We start from the raw sequence: 19,778 nt of genomic DNA, 5'->3' as shown, positions 1-19,778 counted from the left end.
GACAATTTCCCTGCTCATTAAAAAAATCTGGTTATTTCTTTTAAAAATTGTTCGCTTTTCACACAGTTTAAAATATGACAGATATAAAGTATATGAGTAATAGTACAATTTTGCAAAACTCTGGAACCAATAGCTCAATTTTTAAAAAATATATTTTTATTGATTTCAGAGAGGAAGGGAGAGGGAAAGAGAGAAACATCGATGATGAGAATCATTGATTGGCTGCCTTTTGCATGCCCCCTAGTGGGGACTGAACCAGTAACCTGGGCATGTGCCCTAACCAGGAATTGAACAGTGACCTCCTGGTTCATAGGTGGATGCTCAACCACTGAGCCACACCAGCCAGGCTAAACAAACATCTTGATAGTTACATAGTCTTGGTCAAAATCAAGATAGCCTTTATTTGTAAACTCATAGCAAAATGTTCAGCAGTGTGTTGGTAAACTGGTTCTCGAGAAAGAAAAAAATAAAAGGCTTGATTTTAGCATTAGCCAATTTCAGTGGTGAAAAACTGCCACCACTGACAACTGATAAATGTTTTTGCTGAAGTTGTTTTGCCAAAGGAACATCCACATGTGAACCTCTAAACCCACACACATACACACACCATTCTATACAAATGTACACACTTCCGCCCCTCTTACTACTTCAGGGGGCCTGAGAGGAACAGTGTCTCCTGGGCATGGTATGGACAGGACAGCCTCCATCAGAGCACACAGCTGAGAAGAGATCACTGTCCAAGATAATGCAGATCCTCTACTTCAGGAGAGACGGATTTTGAAGCATCACATTTTGTCTGAAGTGGAGAATTCAACAGCTTTAGTGTTTCCCCTGGAAGGATTGGGGCCATGGTGAAGTCCATTGAGCAAAAACATCACTACAGAGCTCTTCAAAAACGTTATCCATGGCAACCATCATCATCACCATAAAATGGCTGCATCCAGTTGAGTGGCCTGCAGACCAATAGTCCAAGATGCAGACAGGATCCAGGCCTTTAACTGTTTCTACTTCTCCATCTGAGGCCACAAGGGTTATGATGCTTTCCTTAGCATTAATTCAATCTGGGAAAATTTTAATCTTCGTGCAATATCCAGGGAGCTCTCACCATTCTGAGGAGAAAAGAAATGATAGTTTCTTAAAAGTCCAGCCAACAGTTTAGACTGATGGACTCTCAGGCTTGGCAAAGACTTTAAATGTTATTCAGATCTAACAGTAATAGGATAACTTAATTTTTTAATAGGATGATTAACTTTGTTGTTTACATCAGAAGCAACTAACTTAATTCCACACAAGGCCAAAGTTAGAAGATCATGAGCTGGGCGGACTTCAGGCCATGGTGCCACAGTTTCTTACCTTATTTCTTACCGCGGGGTCTGCATGGGCTTGAAGGAGCAGAGGGATAAGAGTCTGGTTTTTCATTTCGCAGGCATAGTGTAGCGCCGTGCAACCATACTGAAACACAAAGGAACAACACTGCAGCTCACCCATCCGACTCTACAGACCGTAGCATGAGGCTTCTTAGCAAGCTTAGCAAGCGCTCTTCACATTTCATAGTAAACAATAAGCAAAACAGTCTGCAGCCATCTATGTGCAATGGTATTTCTTGTTCTTAAAGTCTTTTTTCTGCCTCAATATGTACATTATTAATGTTCTATAAGCCATCAATACCTTCCTTTCTCATTTTCTGTTCAAACTAAAAAAATGCAACTTATAAAAGGCTAATGCTGAATTTCTTGGGATAATTTCTGTACGTCTGGCCAATCAGCATTGTGATCATGTGACCATCTCTTCCCTTAGAGTCTCCATATGGGCCACTTTGCAGATATCATCCTCTATGGTTTTTTATTTAAAAAAATCCCCCAGTCTGTGGCCCTTGCTCATATTTCTACAGCTTACCTGAAAGACCAGTGCAATTTGACATAGAACTCTCCCATACTTGGTTGGTTGTAGCTTATATTATGTACTAGAGGCCCAGTGCACAAATTCGTGCATGGGTGGGGTCTGGCTGGCCCACCCTGATCAGGCTGATCAGGCCAGGTTGGGGGGCGGGGTGGAGAAGGACATGGGAGGTTGGCCAGCTGGCCCTGCCCCTGGTCAAATGCCTGGTCGAGGGGACAATTTGCATATTAGTCTTTCATTATATAGGATTATAAAATAATGAATCTACCTCGTTGGCACTAATTTAAAACACTAACTACAGATTAAAAGAAATGTACAGCTGGGACATTTGTGCTAAAATTTTTGCCTTTCAAATTCAAACAACCATGGTTTTGGTAAATGAAGAAATAATATCCTTGACTATAAAGATTATCAGAATTAACTTTGGATCTTTTTCCCTAGAAACTCCTCTAAGATCATAGGAAATAATACTGTGATCTTATTTTTTTATTAAGTAATGGCATGAAGAATGCAAGATCTGCTCTGAATTTTTCCATGTGAAATAAAGTCTAAAAGACATACACTGCATTACTTGGAGTTGGAACTTGGATCTTAATATACAGGTAGTTTTTTTTTTAAATGGTGGTAAAATATGTGCATGTATGTGCATATATGTATGAGCATGCATAGGAATGTAATTATCTAGAGATTAGAGACAGGCATAGATAACTAGAAAAATATCTTAGAGAAATTTTGTTCGCGAGCAAAATTTTAAACATTTTTAATTACCTTTTACTTAATTTCAATGACATCTTAATATATTTCAAAGTTACCTAAGAAAATGATGATTCACAGTAGCGGTCCATCCAAATTAATCAAAAAATTATATTTGAAATAAAAGGAAAAGCATACATTTCATCAACTTTCTCTCTCTCTCTCTCTCTCTCTCTCTCACAGAGAGAGAGAGAGAGAGAGAGAGAGAGAGAGAGAGAGAGAGAAAGAGAGAAACAGAAAGGGCGAGAATGAGAACTACCTCCATTTAAACATGATACCAATATAACCCAAACTAAAATTATGTAAGTGATTAATAGAAACAGGGATGGGGACATTTTCTCTATCACAGAACATATAATGGTAGTATATACAGATGTGTACAACAGAAATTAGGGATCATAAACAGAATATTGGTTATTTTTAAATCCACTTTTGACTGGCCTACTTTTTCAGTAAAGAACTAGACATAAAAAATGTCATTTAATCAATATAAGCAAATAAAACTCCTTACAAATAAATTTTTGAAGCACTTCTGACCATGTAAGGGAGGAAGATGAGTTCAAGGGTGCAGTTGTAAAAGGTGAAAGCAAAACCTTATATTCGGGGGAAGTTAGCTGAGGCTGCTCCTGTTGTTATCACTGCTCTTACCGTCATTTGGATGTTTCCTTGACCCTTGCCCTTAGTTTTCTTTAGTTCACAGGTGGGGACTCTCTTTCCTGATCGGGATCTTGGCTGCAGTAGCAGCTGCTAACGTTCATTGAGCACGTACCATGTGTCAGGCACACTGCTAAATGCTTTACATGAATCAGCCCTGTAACTTATCAGTGTGCTCATGTTACAGAGTAGGAAACAGAAAGTCGAGGAAGTTTATAACTTGCCAAAATGCACACAGGTAAAAAGTGGCAAGCCTGGGTTTACCCAAAGGCATTCTGACTCCAGCCCCTTAACTACCAAGGAGGAATTTTGTTATCAGAGCCTTCATCTGCCTTAACTTCTCACAAATGGTGGAGCAGGGTTTTTTTTTAATTCAATAGTTCTGTATTCAATAAAGATGTTATTCCCACGAGTTGAGTGGCGGTATATAAACAACCTCAAGATCACCTAATTGGCAGTGAAAAAAGAGATGCAAAAGTGTCAAGGAAAATAAAGCGAGCAACTTCATATATGACAAGTACATACCTACAAATACCACTTTGGATATTATTTCACAGGGACTAAAAGTACAAACTTACACAGTCTGCAGCATTAATGTCCACGCCAGCATCAAGGAGCATTCGGACAAGAGTCTCATTCTGCTTTGTCTTGGAGACCTACGACAAATGGCAAGTACAAGAAGTTTGTTTACAAACCTTTTCTTTGTCTTATGTCTGGATTATTTCAATTAATAGGCTTCATTTTAATCCCAATACCCACTATGTGCCCATGTACTATTGATTGATTGATTTGGCTACCTTCCGTCTTGCTTTATTCTTTAATCACAGCATTGTATGTATGTCGGAAATGTCACTTACAGAATACAAGCCAAGAGCTTATTCTGTTACTATTCCTTTATCTCTCACTGGCCCAGCAAACCTTGATGGATCATGCTACTGATCTCCTATTCATTGACCCTTTGCTCTCACAAGTATACTCACCATGAGGAAATATCCAATGAGCAGGACAGGCATTAGGAGGATAATGAGTAGATAATCAAAGAAGGTAAATTTTTTCTTCACAGCATAATGCAAGCAGGTTCTCTCTTTCTAAAAATTAAGAAAAAAACCTCTTCATGAATAAATATTTCACTTCAAGTTTCCTGTTTTCAGATTACCCTATCAAAAATTAGTTTGTGCTTTTCATTCTTATGGTATCTAGGCCACCTTCTTTCTGTTGAGTATATCTGATGAATAAACCGAGGTTTCCATTGACTAAAACATTGGCCAGAGTACAGTCTAAAGATGAAGCTGGGGGGGGGCTATAGAAAGAGCACAGGTGAAATGTACATTTTATAAATCATCAAAATATGGATTTTCATACTCATTTTAGTTTTTTGGAGAAAATGCATTCAGATATAAACATAAGACTAAATTCAATATGGAAATCCTAATCACCAATAGTATACATACAGTGATTCATTTTGTGGTTTGTTAATGAACAAATCTTAACCACATGGCAATGTTTCTGTTTCTACATGCATACAGGCAGTGCTAGAAGAAAGGAAATAACTCGATTTAATTCTTCAAGTACATAAATATTTATCAGGTGATAAACCTAAGTTTCTAGGGATTGTGAGGAATGTAAAGCCTCGGGCCTCATAATCAACCAAGGGAGACAGAAACATGGCCACATCAGTACAATGCAGAACAGGCGGTTGTGATGGGAAAATCAACCAAATCGATGAGAAGAGAGGGAAAGCCAGAGCGAAAAAGAGAGGTTAACTTCCACTTGGGGGAGGCACTGTTCTTAAATAAGACTTTTTGTTTTCCTAATATAAAAGTATGTATGTTCTCTATAAAAGTTTTGTAAACGAGGCAATAAGATAATAATAGAATGAGTTAAAATCACCCATTACCAAACAGCCCAGAGTTCATTATTGACAGTCTGCTATATTTCCTTCCCATCTTTTCAAATGCATACAGGTGGATTTTTTTAAATGTAGGTTCATACAGCATCTGCAGCATTTTATATGCTTTTTTTTTCAATTAACATTTAGAATATGTGCATCTTCCCATGCCATTTAATGTTTTCAAACATATGACTGTAAAGGCTCTTTGGCTTTTAATTGAATAGAACTACTCTAATTTATTTAGCTAAACCCTACCTATTGGGCATTTGAGTCTTTAACTTTTGATTTTTATAAAAATAAGACTACTTGAACATCCTCATTCACAAAGATTTGTCAACATTTCTAAATTTATCTTTAGTATAAATTTCTAAAAATGTGATTCCTGGCATAAAAGGTATTAGTGCTTTTCATATTGTGCTACTACATTGTGCTCCAGTAAAATGATAATGATTTAAACTTTCTTCCTGATCAACACCTGATTTTCATTTCTAATCTGGGTCAATTTCACAGGCCAAAATACATCTATATCTGTATCTATGTCTGTATCTGTATCTGTATCTATCTTTATGCTTTAATTTGCTTTCCATAGAATCGATGTTCTCTATTAAGCATATGAATCTAAATCACCAGCCGAGCTTTTTGTAATTTTTTAAGGCTTTTATTTGGTACTTTTGAAAATAACTCATATAGATCAAGAAACGAGAAAGCACTGGTTCAAAATGTTAATGTACAAAAATTAGCATTTGGGAAAAATGAAAAAGATTAAACACTTAAAACTCATGAGAGTATTTTAAAAATAGAAAATGCAAACCAAACACTTACTCTGATAAAATCTCTACTAATTGAAGGTATCCACTAAAGTCCTTTCCACAATATTTATAAACAAGAGGATCCCAGGAGGCTGGCTCAAGTTCTGTGTGAAATGGAAATAAAGGTGCCTCCTCAGCCCTATCCCTGAGTTGGCAAACCTCTCCCTCCCTCAGCTCCCTAATAGTAAATCTCCTGAAAGAGGATGTGACTCATTGACATCTGTCTTCACCACCCCCTCTCACCACTCCACACACCTGGTTCTTCAGCTGGGAGATCATGTCATACTGTACTAAGCTGCAGATCGGTTAGATTTAGCACAGGCATGACTTTGAAGCCAAACCAAACCAAACAAAAAAAAAATAGTAAGCACAAACAAGCAAGTCCAGTAATGATTTCTTTTTCTGATAATGCATTATTACTCCAAATGGCTGATCTTTAAAGTGACTTAGAAGGGGCAAGTGGGGTCCTACAGGCTGTTTTCCCTCATTGAATATACATGAGTGGATATAGGGCATTCATAATTTCTACAAACAATGACTTTTTATGTTTACTCAGTGGACGTTAAAGGCTGCCTTTACTATAATGCAGACACTGAAAACTCCAAAGAGGCTCTCAAAGGATACTCACAGCTATAGACACACATTCTGCTCTTCCTTCACTGAAGACTCCACATCAGCTAATATTGCATCTTCCATGCCTTTCTGTGTGGCTCCCAGTAACCTCTGGCTCATGGACTTATTTGTCTTTGGCAAATTGTTCACTAGCATTCTTCTATTCTATATGCAAACTATAGGATCTTCTGGAGATCAGTACATTGACATAGAAGGTAAAAACCCAAAGAAACTAATGAAATATTGACCAGCAGGTCAATATCTCCCCCATCCCCCCATCCCCCCATCCCCCCAGGGAAATTTTTCCCATTACCCCTGTAATAGTGAGGAGGTGGAGCTGGGATAGAAGGAGGGACAAGGAAAAACATGGGGAGGAGAAAGAAAAGAAAGGAAGCTCTAGCCAGACATGTGAGTGAGCGATTCTCTTCCTTTTCAGAAGTTCTAAGGACATAATTAACCACAAAATATGCCTGATGATTGAATTTTATTTCGCTTTCTAGCCTTATAAAATATCCTCAGCATGTGTCAGTCTCTCTAAAGCAGTGGTTCCCAACCTTTCTTTGGCCATGCCCCACCTAAACATCTCTGAAATCCTGATGTCCTCTCTGTGACATATAATTCTTATTATTCAAAAAGTGAACTCCTATTCCCATGGAGGAAGCCTAAAAGGCCATTAACTTGGTTTAAACAAGCTTCCAAAGAATATGGCATCCATGAAAGAGAAAAATTAAAGAACAAGACGACAGTTGAAGTACTGAGGAAGAAATCACTAAGAAATTGTTAAAATAATAATAATAATATGAAGTGATATGAAAAAATAGCAAATAAAGTTTCAAAACATAATAGAGAACTAAAATGCATAAATACATCACAACATATATTTATATACTGCACATGAGGCCCCTCGAATCATAAGAAATGCAAAAAAATCACTGTTAATAACTCATTCTCGAACTGCCCCCCCTTAAAAATCAAGTTGCCCTCCTGTGGGGCGTGTGCCCCTCATTGGGAGCCACTGCTCTAAAGTAAGGTAACAAAGAAATTGTTGGTGTCAGAAGCTATAAGCATCAGAAAATGGCATTCGCTGCTCCCATCCATGCTAAGAGTAAGTACCATGGTCAACTCCTTTCCACTGCTGTGTCATGGCCTCACCTGGTTTGTGAGGTTCACATCAGCATTTCTCCTTAAAAGGAAGGAAACGATTCTCAGGTGCCCTCGCCTGCAGGCGCAGATCAGGGGAGTGTCTCCATTGAAGCCATCTTGAACATTGATGTACTTGCTGTCCTCCCTCACCCACCGCCACACTTGACCGAAGTCGTTCTGATAGGCTGCCTGGCAGATAGGCTGAGGGGAGGTAAACAAAAGCAGATTTTGAAATGTCAGTATAATTAAACCACAAAAATAAGAAAAAAAATCACTACCCGGTAACTTAAAATTCAAGTGTTTCCAAATCATAATATATTGCTTTGTCGATGAGATTTTTGGTCTCAGTTGTGCCCAGTGTTAAGTCTAGAACAAACGTTGAGTCCCTTAAAGAACCTCATAAGATTTCCTAAATTGCATGGCACACAGAAATGTACAAACTTCTGTAAACCCCCCCAAAATGGGAAGACTTGACAATACTGCGTACACATTCCCACGGGACATCAAGTAAAGCCTCCTCTACTTGGGCTTCTCAAAATCCCTACTGAGTCTTAACTAAAGCAAGAAAAAGAAAAGGCGGATGGTTTTCCTCAGTCGCTGGATGTCTCTGAGTGCTTTCTCAATCCCACGTGAGCGATATTACTTAAAATATTAACCTATTCTTATCTTTCAATATTTCCTAGGCTCCTTGTATCCTAGACACGGAGTTTCTGTTTTTGAAAAGTAAAGTATATGCCTGGCTTAGTTAGACGTACAAGTGATTTGTTGCATGGATTGTAAAACCGCCGAAAAGATTCTATGCTGTTATAAATTCTCAGTCTCCGCTAGGGGGCAGTTCAGTGTCATAAAAGCACTGACAAAAGAAGACAGAAAACCCAGCGGAAAAGTGCTGGTTGATAAAGAGACAGAGAAGCATCTGTCATACTGTAAAACCTCAGAGGGAAGGAAGATGGGGGTAAGGAGGAGAAATAAACCAAAGGACTAATATGCAAGCATATAGGCCTAAACAATGGACACAGACAACAGGGGGGTGAGGGCATGGGTGGGGGGATAGGGGGTAATGTGGGGATAAGGACACATATGTAATAACTTAATCAATAAAAAAATTTAAAAAAATAAAAAAGTGCTGGTTGGCAAGCTAGGAATGGGAAAGAGAAGGGAGGCTGTCCCTTTGGGTTGAAGGAATAGTATGAATTCTGTTGGCCTCTAAAGTTCTTAAAACCTGGAGGAACTCGGGCTGTAGAGGAAACCAGTGAGAATTTGGAAACTTGCCATGATAATTCTATCTCTAAACACAATCGGAACCCTCCCTCCCATCCTCACTGCCCAAGCACTGGTTCAGATCATAATTCTCACCAGGTCTATTGCAAACATGGTCATTAATTGGCCTTACTTCTTAGCCTCACACATTCAGCTCCAACCCATCCTCCAAAAACAGCAGTTTCTTTTCACGTCCCTGCTGGGAGGGAGCCTTCAGTGGTAACCAACCAGAGTAGGATGCTGACCCCAAGCTGGCAGACTCAACTCTTCAAATCTCACAAGTCCTGTCTTTCCAACTCCATCTCCCATCACGCTCTATCCATATCCTTGACCCAAGTAAATAAAGACGTGTGTTATTAATAGCTATCCCTCCAAGACTGTAAACTCCACAAGAGAGGTATTGTGTCTGTATTTGTACAACTTTGTATCCTCAGCACCCAGCATATGCCTAACAAAAAGTGGGCATTCAATATATATATATTTGATGAGTAAATAAGTAAATGAATAAATTATAATGAGCTTTTGCCTTAGCTGGTTTTGTTCAGTGGTTAGAGTGCCAGCCCGGGTTCATTTCTGGTCAAGAACACATGCCTGGGTTGTGGACTCAATCCCCAGTAGGGGGCGTGCAGGAGGCACCTGATCAATGATTCTCTCATCATTGATGTTTCTATCTCTCTCCCCTTCTCCCTTCCTCTCTGAAATAAATAAAAATATTTTTTTAAATTATAATGAGTTTTTATTGAGCACTTCATTTATTTCATTTAACCCTCACAACAATTCTATAAGCTAAGTATTATTATTATACCCATATTGTACAGGCGAAACTGAGGTAGTTTGTCTTTCCTGCTGCAGTCACACAGCCCATAGTTGACAATGACAGGAAGCAAATTCATGCATTCTGGTTCTAATTACTTCAGGCAATTTAAAAATAGCCTTTAGAATGTCATCTGGCTACAAGACTTTGTGTTTTGAGACTTTTTTGGTTGCATTTGCACCCAAAATTAAGCTACAGCCTACAGTCCCAGAAGACTTATCAGTCTTCTTCTGCCCTGGCCTGCTGGTGTCCAAGACTTCTTGGTTATAGATCCAGATTCTTTCTCCAAACTGGCCTAGAATTATCAATATTTGCCAAGAGGTAAAGAAGTGGTTAGAGAGGTTGCTGAAGAAAGCAGAAAAATATATTGCCCAGATGAAAATGTTTCAAGAAGGAAGACAGAGTCAAGAGAATGAAGTATAAGAAAAGATTGCTGGATTTGTCCATTAATGACCATTCAGAGATCAATTTTTATAGAGTGAGAAGGCAGAAAACAGAATACAAAGGCCTGCATACATGGTCTATGAAGAATTAGAGGAGGTGATTGGAGAGGAATTTGTGGTAAATTTAGCAGTGAAAGCTAAGAGGGAACTTGCAAGTGGACAGGAGTAGCAGAATATGGCCATCATTCTGCACATCTGTAGACAAAATGGTGTTGTCTACTGGTTATAAGTACAGGCTCTAGAAGCAAATTTTTGAGTTCCAATCTCAATTTGACCATGTAACAGGTATTTGGACAACTTACTTAAACTTCCTATGTTCAATTCCCTTCTGCATTTAAGAGTTACATCTTCTTTATCAGGTTACAGAAAGTTTTAAAGGTGATTGTGTAGATGAAGTACTGCACTCAGATCTGACTCACAATAAACCCTCAATTAATGTTAGCTACACTAATAATTATTAAAACACAAGGACCCAGTGATGATGGGCAGGGGTGGTTATGAAAGAGTAGATAATTGCTGGAAGAGAGTGAAGAGGTGATGGTCTAGAGAACGAACATGGATGCATGTGCCTTACTAAACAGAATGACAACTGTGGATCTAAGGCCAAAGCCAGGGAAGAAGAACAGAGATTTGGAGTATAGAGAACTTTACATTTGGTGATATTTTTGCCAGAAAGGCTGAGGTTTCATCTTCATTCTTTATACTAATATGTACTTATCATCTAATATAATAATAGAGGAATATGCAAATTAGCCAGGATGCTGTAACATCACGACCGATCTACAAGCGGCGGAGAGCTATAAGAGGGCGGGGCAGTGAGCTAGGAGCAGCGAAAAGCTAGTAGCAGCAGTGGGCGGGTGGCCAGCTGAGGCAAGCAGCAGTGAGCTACTCATGCACGGTGCACGAATTCGTGCTCAGAGCTACTAGTAGATAAACAAACAAAGACAACTCTGTAAGTAGCAATTATGTTTACATAGATGAATGGGTTAGTAATTTAGGAGAGAAAATTGTGACAAAGGTGGAAAAGGCTCTTTAGCATGATGAGGGATATTTAGGATAATCATAATGAATGTGTTTTCATGAGATGCATAAAAATAAAAAATTGTTTGAAGCATCAGGTTGTAGAAACATTAAAAAGCTACAGTGGGCTGAGCTTGCGGTATAGGTCTTTTATACATTAAAGCTATTTCCTTTTTGAAATGTGACTTAGTACCACATTATAATTTGTAAAATCACTTATAATATATAAGGGAAGACTTAAAACACCAATTGGGTGGAAGTCTCTGAGTGCTCTTTTTGACTATAGAATGACAAAAATTTGCTAGATGTAGATAGAGAAAGAGCTGGTGAGGCTGTGAAGGGAGGCAATCCTTTTTCCAATTAGCTTGCATTCCCTTTTCCTAAAACATAGAATGAACATCATGTTGAACATTATCTCACTCAGCTCTCTTGTGTTAGAACTATTAGAACAGGATCTCACCCAGCTCTCTTATTAGAACTACTGGAACTATAACTTAGAGAGGTTAAATGATTTTCCTAAAGTCCCACAGACTTCCTGGCACAGTTATAACTAAATTCTAGTTTTTCTTGATTTCCAATTCAATAGCCCTCCCATTAGTCATATCCATATTCTGTCTTCCCTGAGTTCTCCTCAACTCTACCAGCTCCCCCAATAAGCCCTGCTCAACCTAAATTGCACTCTCTGGACACTGTATATTTCAAAACAATACCTCTCTTCTTTGAACTATGTTTCTTTTTCTTATAGTAGCATCTGAAAAATAGACCCATTCCTAAAGATTGATATTAAGGGTGTATGTGTGCATGAGCACATACATGTATGTTATGTGTGTTTCATGTATTCATATGCATGTTGGGTGTTGTATATCCCTCTGATCATAATAACCATATCATTAGAACTCAAAGTTTAAAAGGATACATTATTATGATATGATTTTCAACACTTAGCAGCACATATGCAGAGTAAGAGTAGAATATACTTCATTGGAACCTGGATTTAGAGTACCCCATTCTTTTCACTAAGGGAAAAGAACAGTAATATATCCTCGTAGAGAGGAATACCAGAAGAATGGCAGAGTGGTTAAGACCAACTCCTTTTGGGAGTATGACACCCCTGTTGAGATAGCAAGTAGAAAAAGAACTTAGTGTGCTCATCAGTGATGTAAGCAGAATTCTCCTGAATATACAAACATAGTTCTCATACCCCAGCCCCTGATCTCCTTTTAGCTGCATAACTCTGGACAAGCTACTTAAACTATCTTTGCCTCATTATTTTTTATTTGTAAAATAAGGACAATAATAGTGACCAACTTATATGGTTGTTGTATGAACTGTGTTAATACATATAAAGTTTAGAAATGCCAGGTATATAACATCCTCATTACATGTTTGTAAACTTACCAACATATTGTAAATAATATGAATATAAATATGTGTGATAAGGGTTTAAGTGAATCAACCCTGTTTAAAAGTCCAGCTTACACAGCTGGGGTTGGTTATTCCAAGCCACGTTCTCTCACTGAGCTCCAAGCATATCCTGTATTGCAGATGTTAGGCCCAACTCTGGGATGCTCCCTCATTCTCTCTGTCTTTTTTTAAATATATTTTTTTTATTTCAAAGAGGAAGGGAGAGGGAGAGAGAGAGACAGAAATATCAATGATGAGAGAGAATTACTGATCGGCTGCTTCCTGCATGCCCCACACTGGGGATCAAGCCCACAACCCAGGCATGTTTCCTGTCAGGGAATCGAACCGTGACCTCCAGGTTCATAGGTTGATGCTAAACCACTGAGCCAGGCATGCCTAGCTCTCCTTCTTTCTTAAAAAACATTGGAAACAGTATAAATGCCAACTGGTGGATGAATGGATTAAAAAAATGTGGTACACACACACACACACACAGACACTGGAATAATAGTCAACCATAATAAGAAGGGAATCTTGTCATTTATGACAACATGGCTGGACATTGAGGGCATTATGCTAAGTGCAATAAGTCAGACAGGAAAAGATAAATCCTATGTGATCTCACCTATATATGGAATATGAAAACAAAACAAAGAACTAGAGCACATTAATATGGAGAACAGACTGGTGGTTATCTGAGGTCGAAGGTATAAGTTTCTAGTTATAAAATGCATAAGTCCTTGGTATGTAATGTACAGCATGGTGCCTATAGTTAAAAACACTGAATTGTATATTTGAAAGCTGATAGGAGGATGGATCTTGAAAGTTCTTGTCATAAGAAAAAAATTGTAACTATGTATGGTGATGGATGTTAACTGGACTTATTGTGGGGATGATTTTGCAACATATACAAATATTGAATCATTACACTGTATTCCTTAAATTAATCTAAGTCAATTATACCTCAATTTAAAAAATATTATTATATATATATATATATATTAGGGGCCCGGTGCACGAAATTCGTGCACTGGGTGGGGGGGGGGGAGTGTCCCTCAGCCCAGCCTGCCCCCTCTCACATACTGGGAGCCCTCAGGCATTGACCCCCATCACCCTCCAATAGCAGGATCGGCCCCTTGCCCAGGCCTGACACCTCTGACAGAGGCGTCAGGCCTGGGCAGGGGACCCTCATTTCCCCCCATCACTGGTTCTGCCCCCAGCCCAGGCCTGATGCCTCTGGCCCAGGCGTCAGGCCTCGGCAGGGAACCCCCAGACCCCTCCGATTGCTGGCTCTGCCCCTTGCCCAGGCCTGATGCCTCGGCCAGAGGCATAGACCCCCATCACCCTCTGATCGCCTGATTGGCCCCTTGCCCAGGCCTGACGCCTCCGCCAGAGGTGTCAGGCTTGGAAAGGGGACCCCCATCTCTCCTCGATCACTGGCTCTGACCCCCGCCCAGGCCTGAGGCCTCTGGCGGAGGCGTCAGGCCTGGGCAGGGGACCCCCATCTCCCTCTGATCGCTTGCTCCACCCCCCGCCCAAGCCTGACGCCTCTGACCCAGGCTTCAGGCCTGGGCAAGGGGACCATCATATCCCCCCAATCCCCGGCTCCGCCCTCCCCCCCCCCAGCTCCCCGGCGGTTGCAGGCTCCGCCCCTGCCCAGGCCTAACGCCTCTGGCCTGGGCGTCCAGCCTGGGCAGCGGGGACCCGCAGCTGCAGCGCCCCGCGATGGTGGGCTCCGCTTTAGGCCCAGGCAAGGGACCCCTAGCTCCCGGGACTGCCAGCTTCGACGGTGCCCAGCTCCCATCGCTGGCTCCACCCCTACTTCCTGCTATCACTGGCCAGGGCGGCAAAGGTGCCTGATTCTCCAATCCTGGCTGGGGGGCAGGGCAAAGGCGGCACTGGGGCCGCCTTTGCCCTACCTCCCAGCTCTTAGCTCCCCCCTGGGTTTCCGATCACTGTCAGTGGCAGGGGGCTTCTTCCTGCTTTCCCTTTCGCCTCCCTGCGTTGTGCCTACATATGCAAATTAGCCGCCATCTTGTTGGCAGTTAACTGCCAATCTTAGTTGGCAGTTAATTTGCATATAGCCCTGATTAGCCAATGAAAACGGTAGCGCCGTACGCCAATTACCATTTTTCTCTTTTATTAGTGTAGATATCAATATATAACATATATATGATATACATATATATAGATCATCACTATTAGCAATTCAAGATTCTGAAGGGTAGCAGAATATTTAATTCAAAATACAACTCTCAGCATAAAGACTATTTTTAACTAAAGGCAATTAAGAAGAAGGTGGTACAAGGAAAGCTCTCCACTCTACCCCCATTTAGCTAAAAGCAGGACATAAATTTTTGAAGGTGTTTCCCCTTCCCTCTTTAAGAAGACAAAAGTAACTCTCGTTAGCCCAGAGAAGGCACCATCTACATAATAAAATTTACCAAGTAGCCCTTATCATCCATTAGCTTCCCTAAATATTTGCCTTCCCATAATTCACCACTCCCAGAAACTCAGCCTGTTTCCTTTGTCTTGCCACTAAAAATTTATTATTTTGTTAAGATGCTATGAGCCCAAGTTCTAACCACATGTTGAGTTACTCATCTCGTATGAATGCATGATGCAGGTGTTCATAAACTCCTGTTTGTTTTCTGCTGTCAGTCTATTTTACAGGGCCCCAGCCAGTGCACCTAAGATGAGTAAAGCAAAAAAGCATTTTTCCTCCCCTACAGCTTTAAAAAATAACAATGATAAGCCTGTGTGTCCAATCTCAAAGAGCTTCTCACTCCAAGTGGAAAGTTGAACTTTACAAAAAATTTAAATAAAAGTAGATGTGTCAGGACAGGACAGAACCAGGGAATGGGGCAGGATTGGACGTTTCTTGCCTTCTTCCTATTTAATGGCTCACATTCTTTATAGGAAATGCAGGGTGACTGGTACAGGGTGAATGAGAGACTGGCACATGCACATGAGTAGGTAATGTTTAAATATTTGAGAGATTACTCCAGAGCTTTGCAACCTTCTTAAAATTATAGATGGGGAGAGTGTCACAGAGGATTCACCCCAGACCTTCTGGATCAGAATACCAGAAGGAGAGGCTAAGCTTGTTCGTTTTCCTTTTTCCATTCACATGTAACTCCCAAATGTAACTGGAACAAGCAACCTATGTTTTCTTCCATTCTAAAAGAACCCATTTCCCTTCAGCATTTTCCATCCATCACTGAAGTCAGATTCTAATTCTGGACATTTAACAGCATGATGTTAATCCAGATATCGAGAAGTTGATATCTTGGGATACTGAGGATTTTCTGAATCTTTGGCAGAATCAGTGGAGCTCTCAAATCCATTGCTCTGGGATACCATGAAATCTGTCAACTGAAAATGAGGAATGTCTAAACCCATCAGCCAAAATGAAAAATCTCTGTGGGAATTCAGTGAGAGCACCTCTCACACTAGTGGAATATCTCCTGGGTTCAGGGCTGTTGGAAAGTAACAAGACAGCAGAGCAAACACATCCAAACATAGCCATTCCCTGAACAGCATCCCGCCATAGCTGTCATGCTGGGAGATTAGACATTTACTCTGAAACCTGCTACTCTAAGTAGTTTTGCAAGTGCCTTTACCCACCCTCATTTATAGCTACTTTTACCTAAAAACAGGAAGGAGGAGAAGGAGGAGGAGGAGGAGGAGGAGGAGGAGGAAGAGGAGGAGGAGGAGGAGGAGGAGGAGGAGGAGGAGGAGGAGGAGGAGGAGGAAGAGTTGTTGATATTAAGGGGAATCCTGAAAATTGAAAAATTATTTTCCAAAAAGGTAAATAATTTTTTCCTGGAAATGACTGAGTTGGCAGGTGTTTTGTGTTTTTAAAGTAGACAGTGTACAGCATTAAATGGGAGAGCCTAAAATCCACTTCCACTTGTCAAACTGAGATGCACGGCAACATTTATTTTAGTACTACCTTAGACTGTTTTTGGTTCAATATTAATTATGAGCTTTGATTAGTTACCTATGATCATCTAGGCAAATTAGGGTTTTCTCTCTCACACTCTGTGTGTGTGTGTGTGTGTGTGTGTGTGTGTGTGTGTGGTTGTTGTATTTGTTTTAAAATATCATAGTAAATTCCAAGTTGCTTTGTCCTCAATAGATGTGAAAAGTGAAGCATATATTCCACTTCTGGGCATATTCTCATTGATATTTACAAGTGATTCAACATGTCTTGCCCTGCCTTGCCTTGCCTTGACTCAACCACTTGCCAAATCAACACACAGTCAACAAACAACTGCACTGCTCAAGCAGAGTTCTTTTTTTAAATGTAATTATTTCCGAGGCCTAGGCTACAGTTAACTATCCACTGGCTACGCACAGTGTGGTATGTGGACCAACAAAAGCATCAGTGAGCTGATACGTATAATCTTAGGTGCCACGGGCCTCACCCAGACCTGCAGAATAAGAATGTGCATTTAAAACAAAATCTTGAGGTGATCGGTGCACATTAAAATTTGAAAAGCACTAGCCTAGATCACTGTGGTAGTAAACTGATCACCTGCATCAATACTACCTGGATGCTCTTCTAAAAGTAGGTTTCTGACACTACCACAGATAGGGAGACACACTCTGTGGGGAGGAGGCACTTGAATCTACATTTTAAACAATTTTCTCTCGCTGACATTTAGACAATCTAAAGCATGAGGTTGCTTTACAAGTGTTGTCATTTTCACCAGACCAAAGTCACTGGGCAAGACATTACCTAGAATTACAAACTAATCAAAGAACACCTTGATTATAAAAAAGTAAACACACACACACACACACACACACACACACACACACACACACACACACACACACCTGGCATTAGAAGTAACTGCAAATGGGGAGAAACTGCCTTTAGTGCTAGAAGAACCACCCAATGAGGTTCTGCTGAGCATCCGTAATGAAATGCAGACTAACCGGTTGATGTGTTAGGGAGCAAATAGTGAATAATAATGCCGTCGCATCTCTTGTACTTGTTGAAGCATTACTCACTTGCACTCCTTTGAAACGTACTTAAAAATTAATTTGATTCTAATAGGCTACTTTCAATACAGGAAAAAGCACTTTTTGTATCCATCAGATGTGAAAAAAACTAAAAACGTATATTTGAAAATTTATTGTTTTTTATTTCTCTTCTATACAGAGAGTCTTCATTAACAATTACTAGAGGTGAAGTTCCTTTCAAATACCAAGCTGAAAGGCGGTACTCTGTATATGCATTTCCATAAGAGAACCAGTCTATCTTTTGTATGTTTAGAAAATCCAGTTAGGTACAATTTTCAGTTTTCCTCGGGATGTTTGACGTCACAATAGGACAACTCAAACTCCACTCTGCAAGGTCCAAATTACCCCTGCAGACATGTGGATTCACGAAATGTGTGTTGTATTCCTCTTTACTTACATGTAGCTAACATTTTAGAATGGCAAGAACGATTTGCCTTAAAATATTAAAAATATCAGAAAGATGAACACACAGGACTTTGTTTTGACTTGATGCGCTCACAGAAAGTTCAACAGAAGAAAAGGAGACAGATTAACAGGGACAGGAAGTTACATTCGAAAACGAGCAGTCTTATGGAGTCTTATTTTCAGAAAGATTACCTCAGAGTATAGGATCCCCATGCTGGTCTCTCACAGACTTACTTCACCCCCACAACTTTTCGAATCTTCTGTAGGTATTCCTGATTAACATCAAAATGCTTCCCGGCAGAGAGAAAGGTCCCAGAAGTCCAGGTCAGTGGCAAACCCTTTCTTTCCACACCTGTGAGTGCATTTCCAGCGACACAGACAGCAACACCGCCTTCTAGAGGGCCCAACCCAATGAAACAAAGGCATTGGTTACCCGGTAATGACCCACGCTGTGCATCATCTAAAGTTACAAGCCTGAGAAACCGGTTTCTGAGTCACATCTCCTCTGCCAGGGGTAGCAAGTGGGAAGAAAGAAGCAAAATTGAGGAGAAAAGGAAGCTTCTCATATTGGCAGGAAGGACACGGAGTTCAAAACGGGGTACTGTCTTTAGGACATTTCCTCATTGAAATCTGGTTTTCAGAGGCGATTGCGAAAGGCTAGAGACCAGCAAACTCGCTGGTTAGAACCATGTCTGCCATAGGCCTTGACTTTCATGAAAAATCATCTTCAAAACTCTGGCTATGGTTTATTTGCTCTCTTTAAGTACAGAGAAGTTTATTTTTTCTTGATGTTGATTAATATAAGCTACTTAAAATAATAAATTAAGGTCAACTTATAAGCTATTGTACACATAATATTTTATTTACTTGATATACATGAATTACTCTTATTTTATAATTTCATAAAAATATATTATTTTCTATACATAAATGTGTCCATAATCACTTTCAAGGGGATCTTTGAGTCAAGTTTCAACTCAAATGGAAAATACTAAACTCTTTGAAGAATCAATCCATTAACATCCTAGTTAATTAAATTATTGTAAAAGGTTTAAATGACATTTATAGCATTACTATATTTAAGTTTTGTTTTTAAGCACTTCAGTTCTAAGCCTAACAGGGAATAGTTTCCCAACTAACTAAATGGTCTTATAAATCTAGTAAATTATACTAACATAATAAATATTAAGTTGTCTTAAACATTTTAATGCTGTTTACAAATTTAGCCAAATTATCTTATAATATTCAATTTAAAAATTGTAAGTCTAAAATCAATTACTTTATTACACATTTTAAATGGAATTACCAGGTCACTTGGTCAAACATGGTAACATGCCAAATCCCTTAAACATTGTAAACATTTTCTGTATTAATATCAGATACTCACACATTTTCTCTGAACTTAACCCAGTCATCACAAAGTGTTAAACTTTCCCAGATTTAAAATACCCACACACATCCATGAAAGAAACAGTTCACTCATTCCAAGCAAATTGATGTGGTTGATCCAATTAGTTAAGGTTCTTTAGTGTCCAAGATCAAGGACCAGGACTCAAGTCCTGAGCCTATTCAGGGAAATTCTTCCTCCTCCACTGATCACATGTGAATCATTTCTATTATTGTTATAAAAGAATTAC

The 19,778-nt window shown here is 39.7% G+C and overlaps 1 protein-coding gene across 4 annotated transcripts; it reads right to left on the bottom strand.

Moving 5' to 3' along the window:
• Positions 1-375: 375 nt before the first annotated feature.
• Positions 376-18,663, bottom strand: ANKRD22 (ankyrin repeat domain 22). Of its 4 annotated transcripts, XR_004972193.1 has the most exons (7): positions 18,334-18,663; positions 7,771-7,962; positions 4,287-4,394; positions 3,885-3,962; positions 3,301-3,753; positions 1,354-1,452; positions 1,070-1,109 (listed from the first exon to the last, which is right to left on the bottom strand). XR_004972193.1 is itself a non-coding variant. In XM_036336704.1 (6 exons), the coding sequence occupies exons 1-6, from the start codon at positions 18,352-18,354 to the stop codon at positions 1,032-1,034; spliced, it is 576 nt and encodes a 191-aa protein (XP_036192597.1). In that variant the 5' UTR covers positions 18,355-18,657; the 3' UTR covers positions 376-1,031. The 4 variants fall into 4 exon arrangements, 3 of the variants coding, with proteins under 3 accessions (XP_036192597.1, XP_036192598.1, XP_036192599.1); XM_036336704.1 differs by lacking the exon at positions 3,301-3,753 and having other exon boundaries at positions 376-1,109; positions 18,334-18,657; XM_036336705.1 differs by lacking the exons at positions 1,354-1,452; positions 3,301-3,753 and having other exon boundaries at positions 376-1,109; positions 18,334-18,661.
• Between the last annotated feature and the right edge of the window lie 1,115 nt (positions 18,664-19,778).

The sequence above is a fragment of the Myotis myotis genome, unplaced genomic scaffold (assembly GCF_014108235.1).
Source record: "Myotis myotis isolate mMyoMyo1 unplaced genomic scaffold, mMyoMyo1.p scaffold_m19_p_15, whole genome shotgun sequence".
NCBI lineage: Eukaryota > Metazoa > Chordata > Mammalia > Chiroptera > Vespertilionidae > Myotis > Myotis myotis.
Note: the sequence above shows the minus strand (reverse complement) of the source record. Positions and strands in the feature narration are given on the sequence as shown.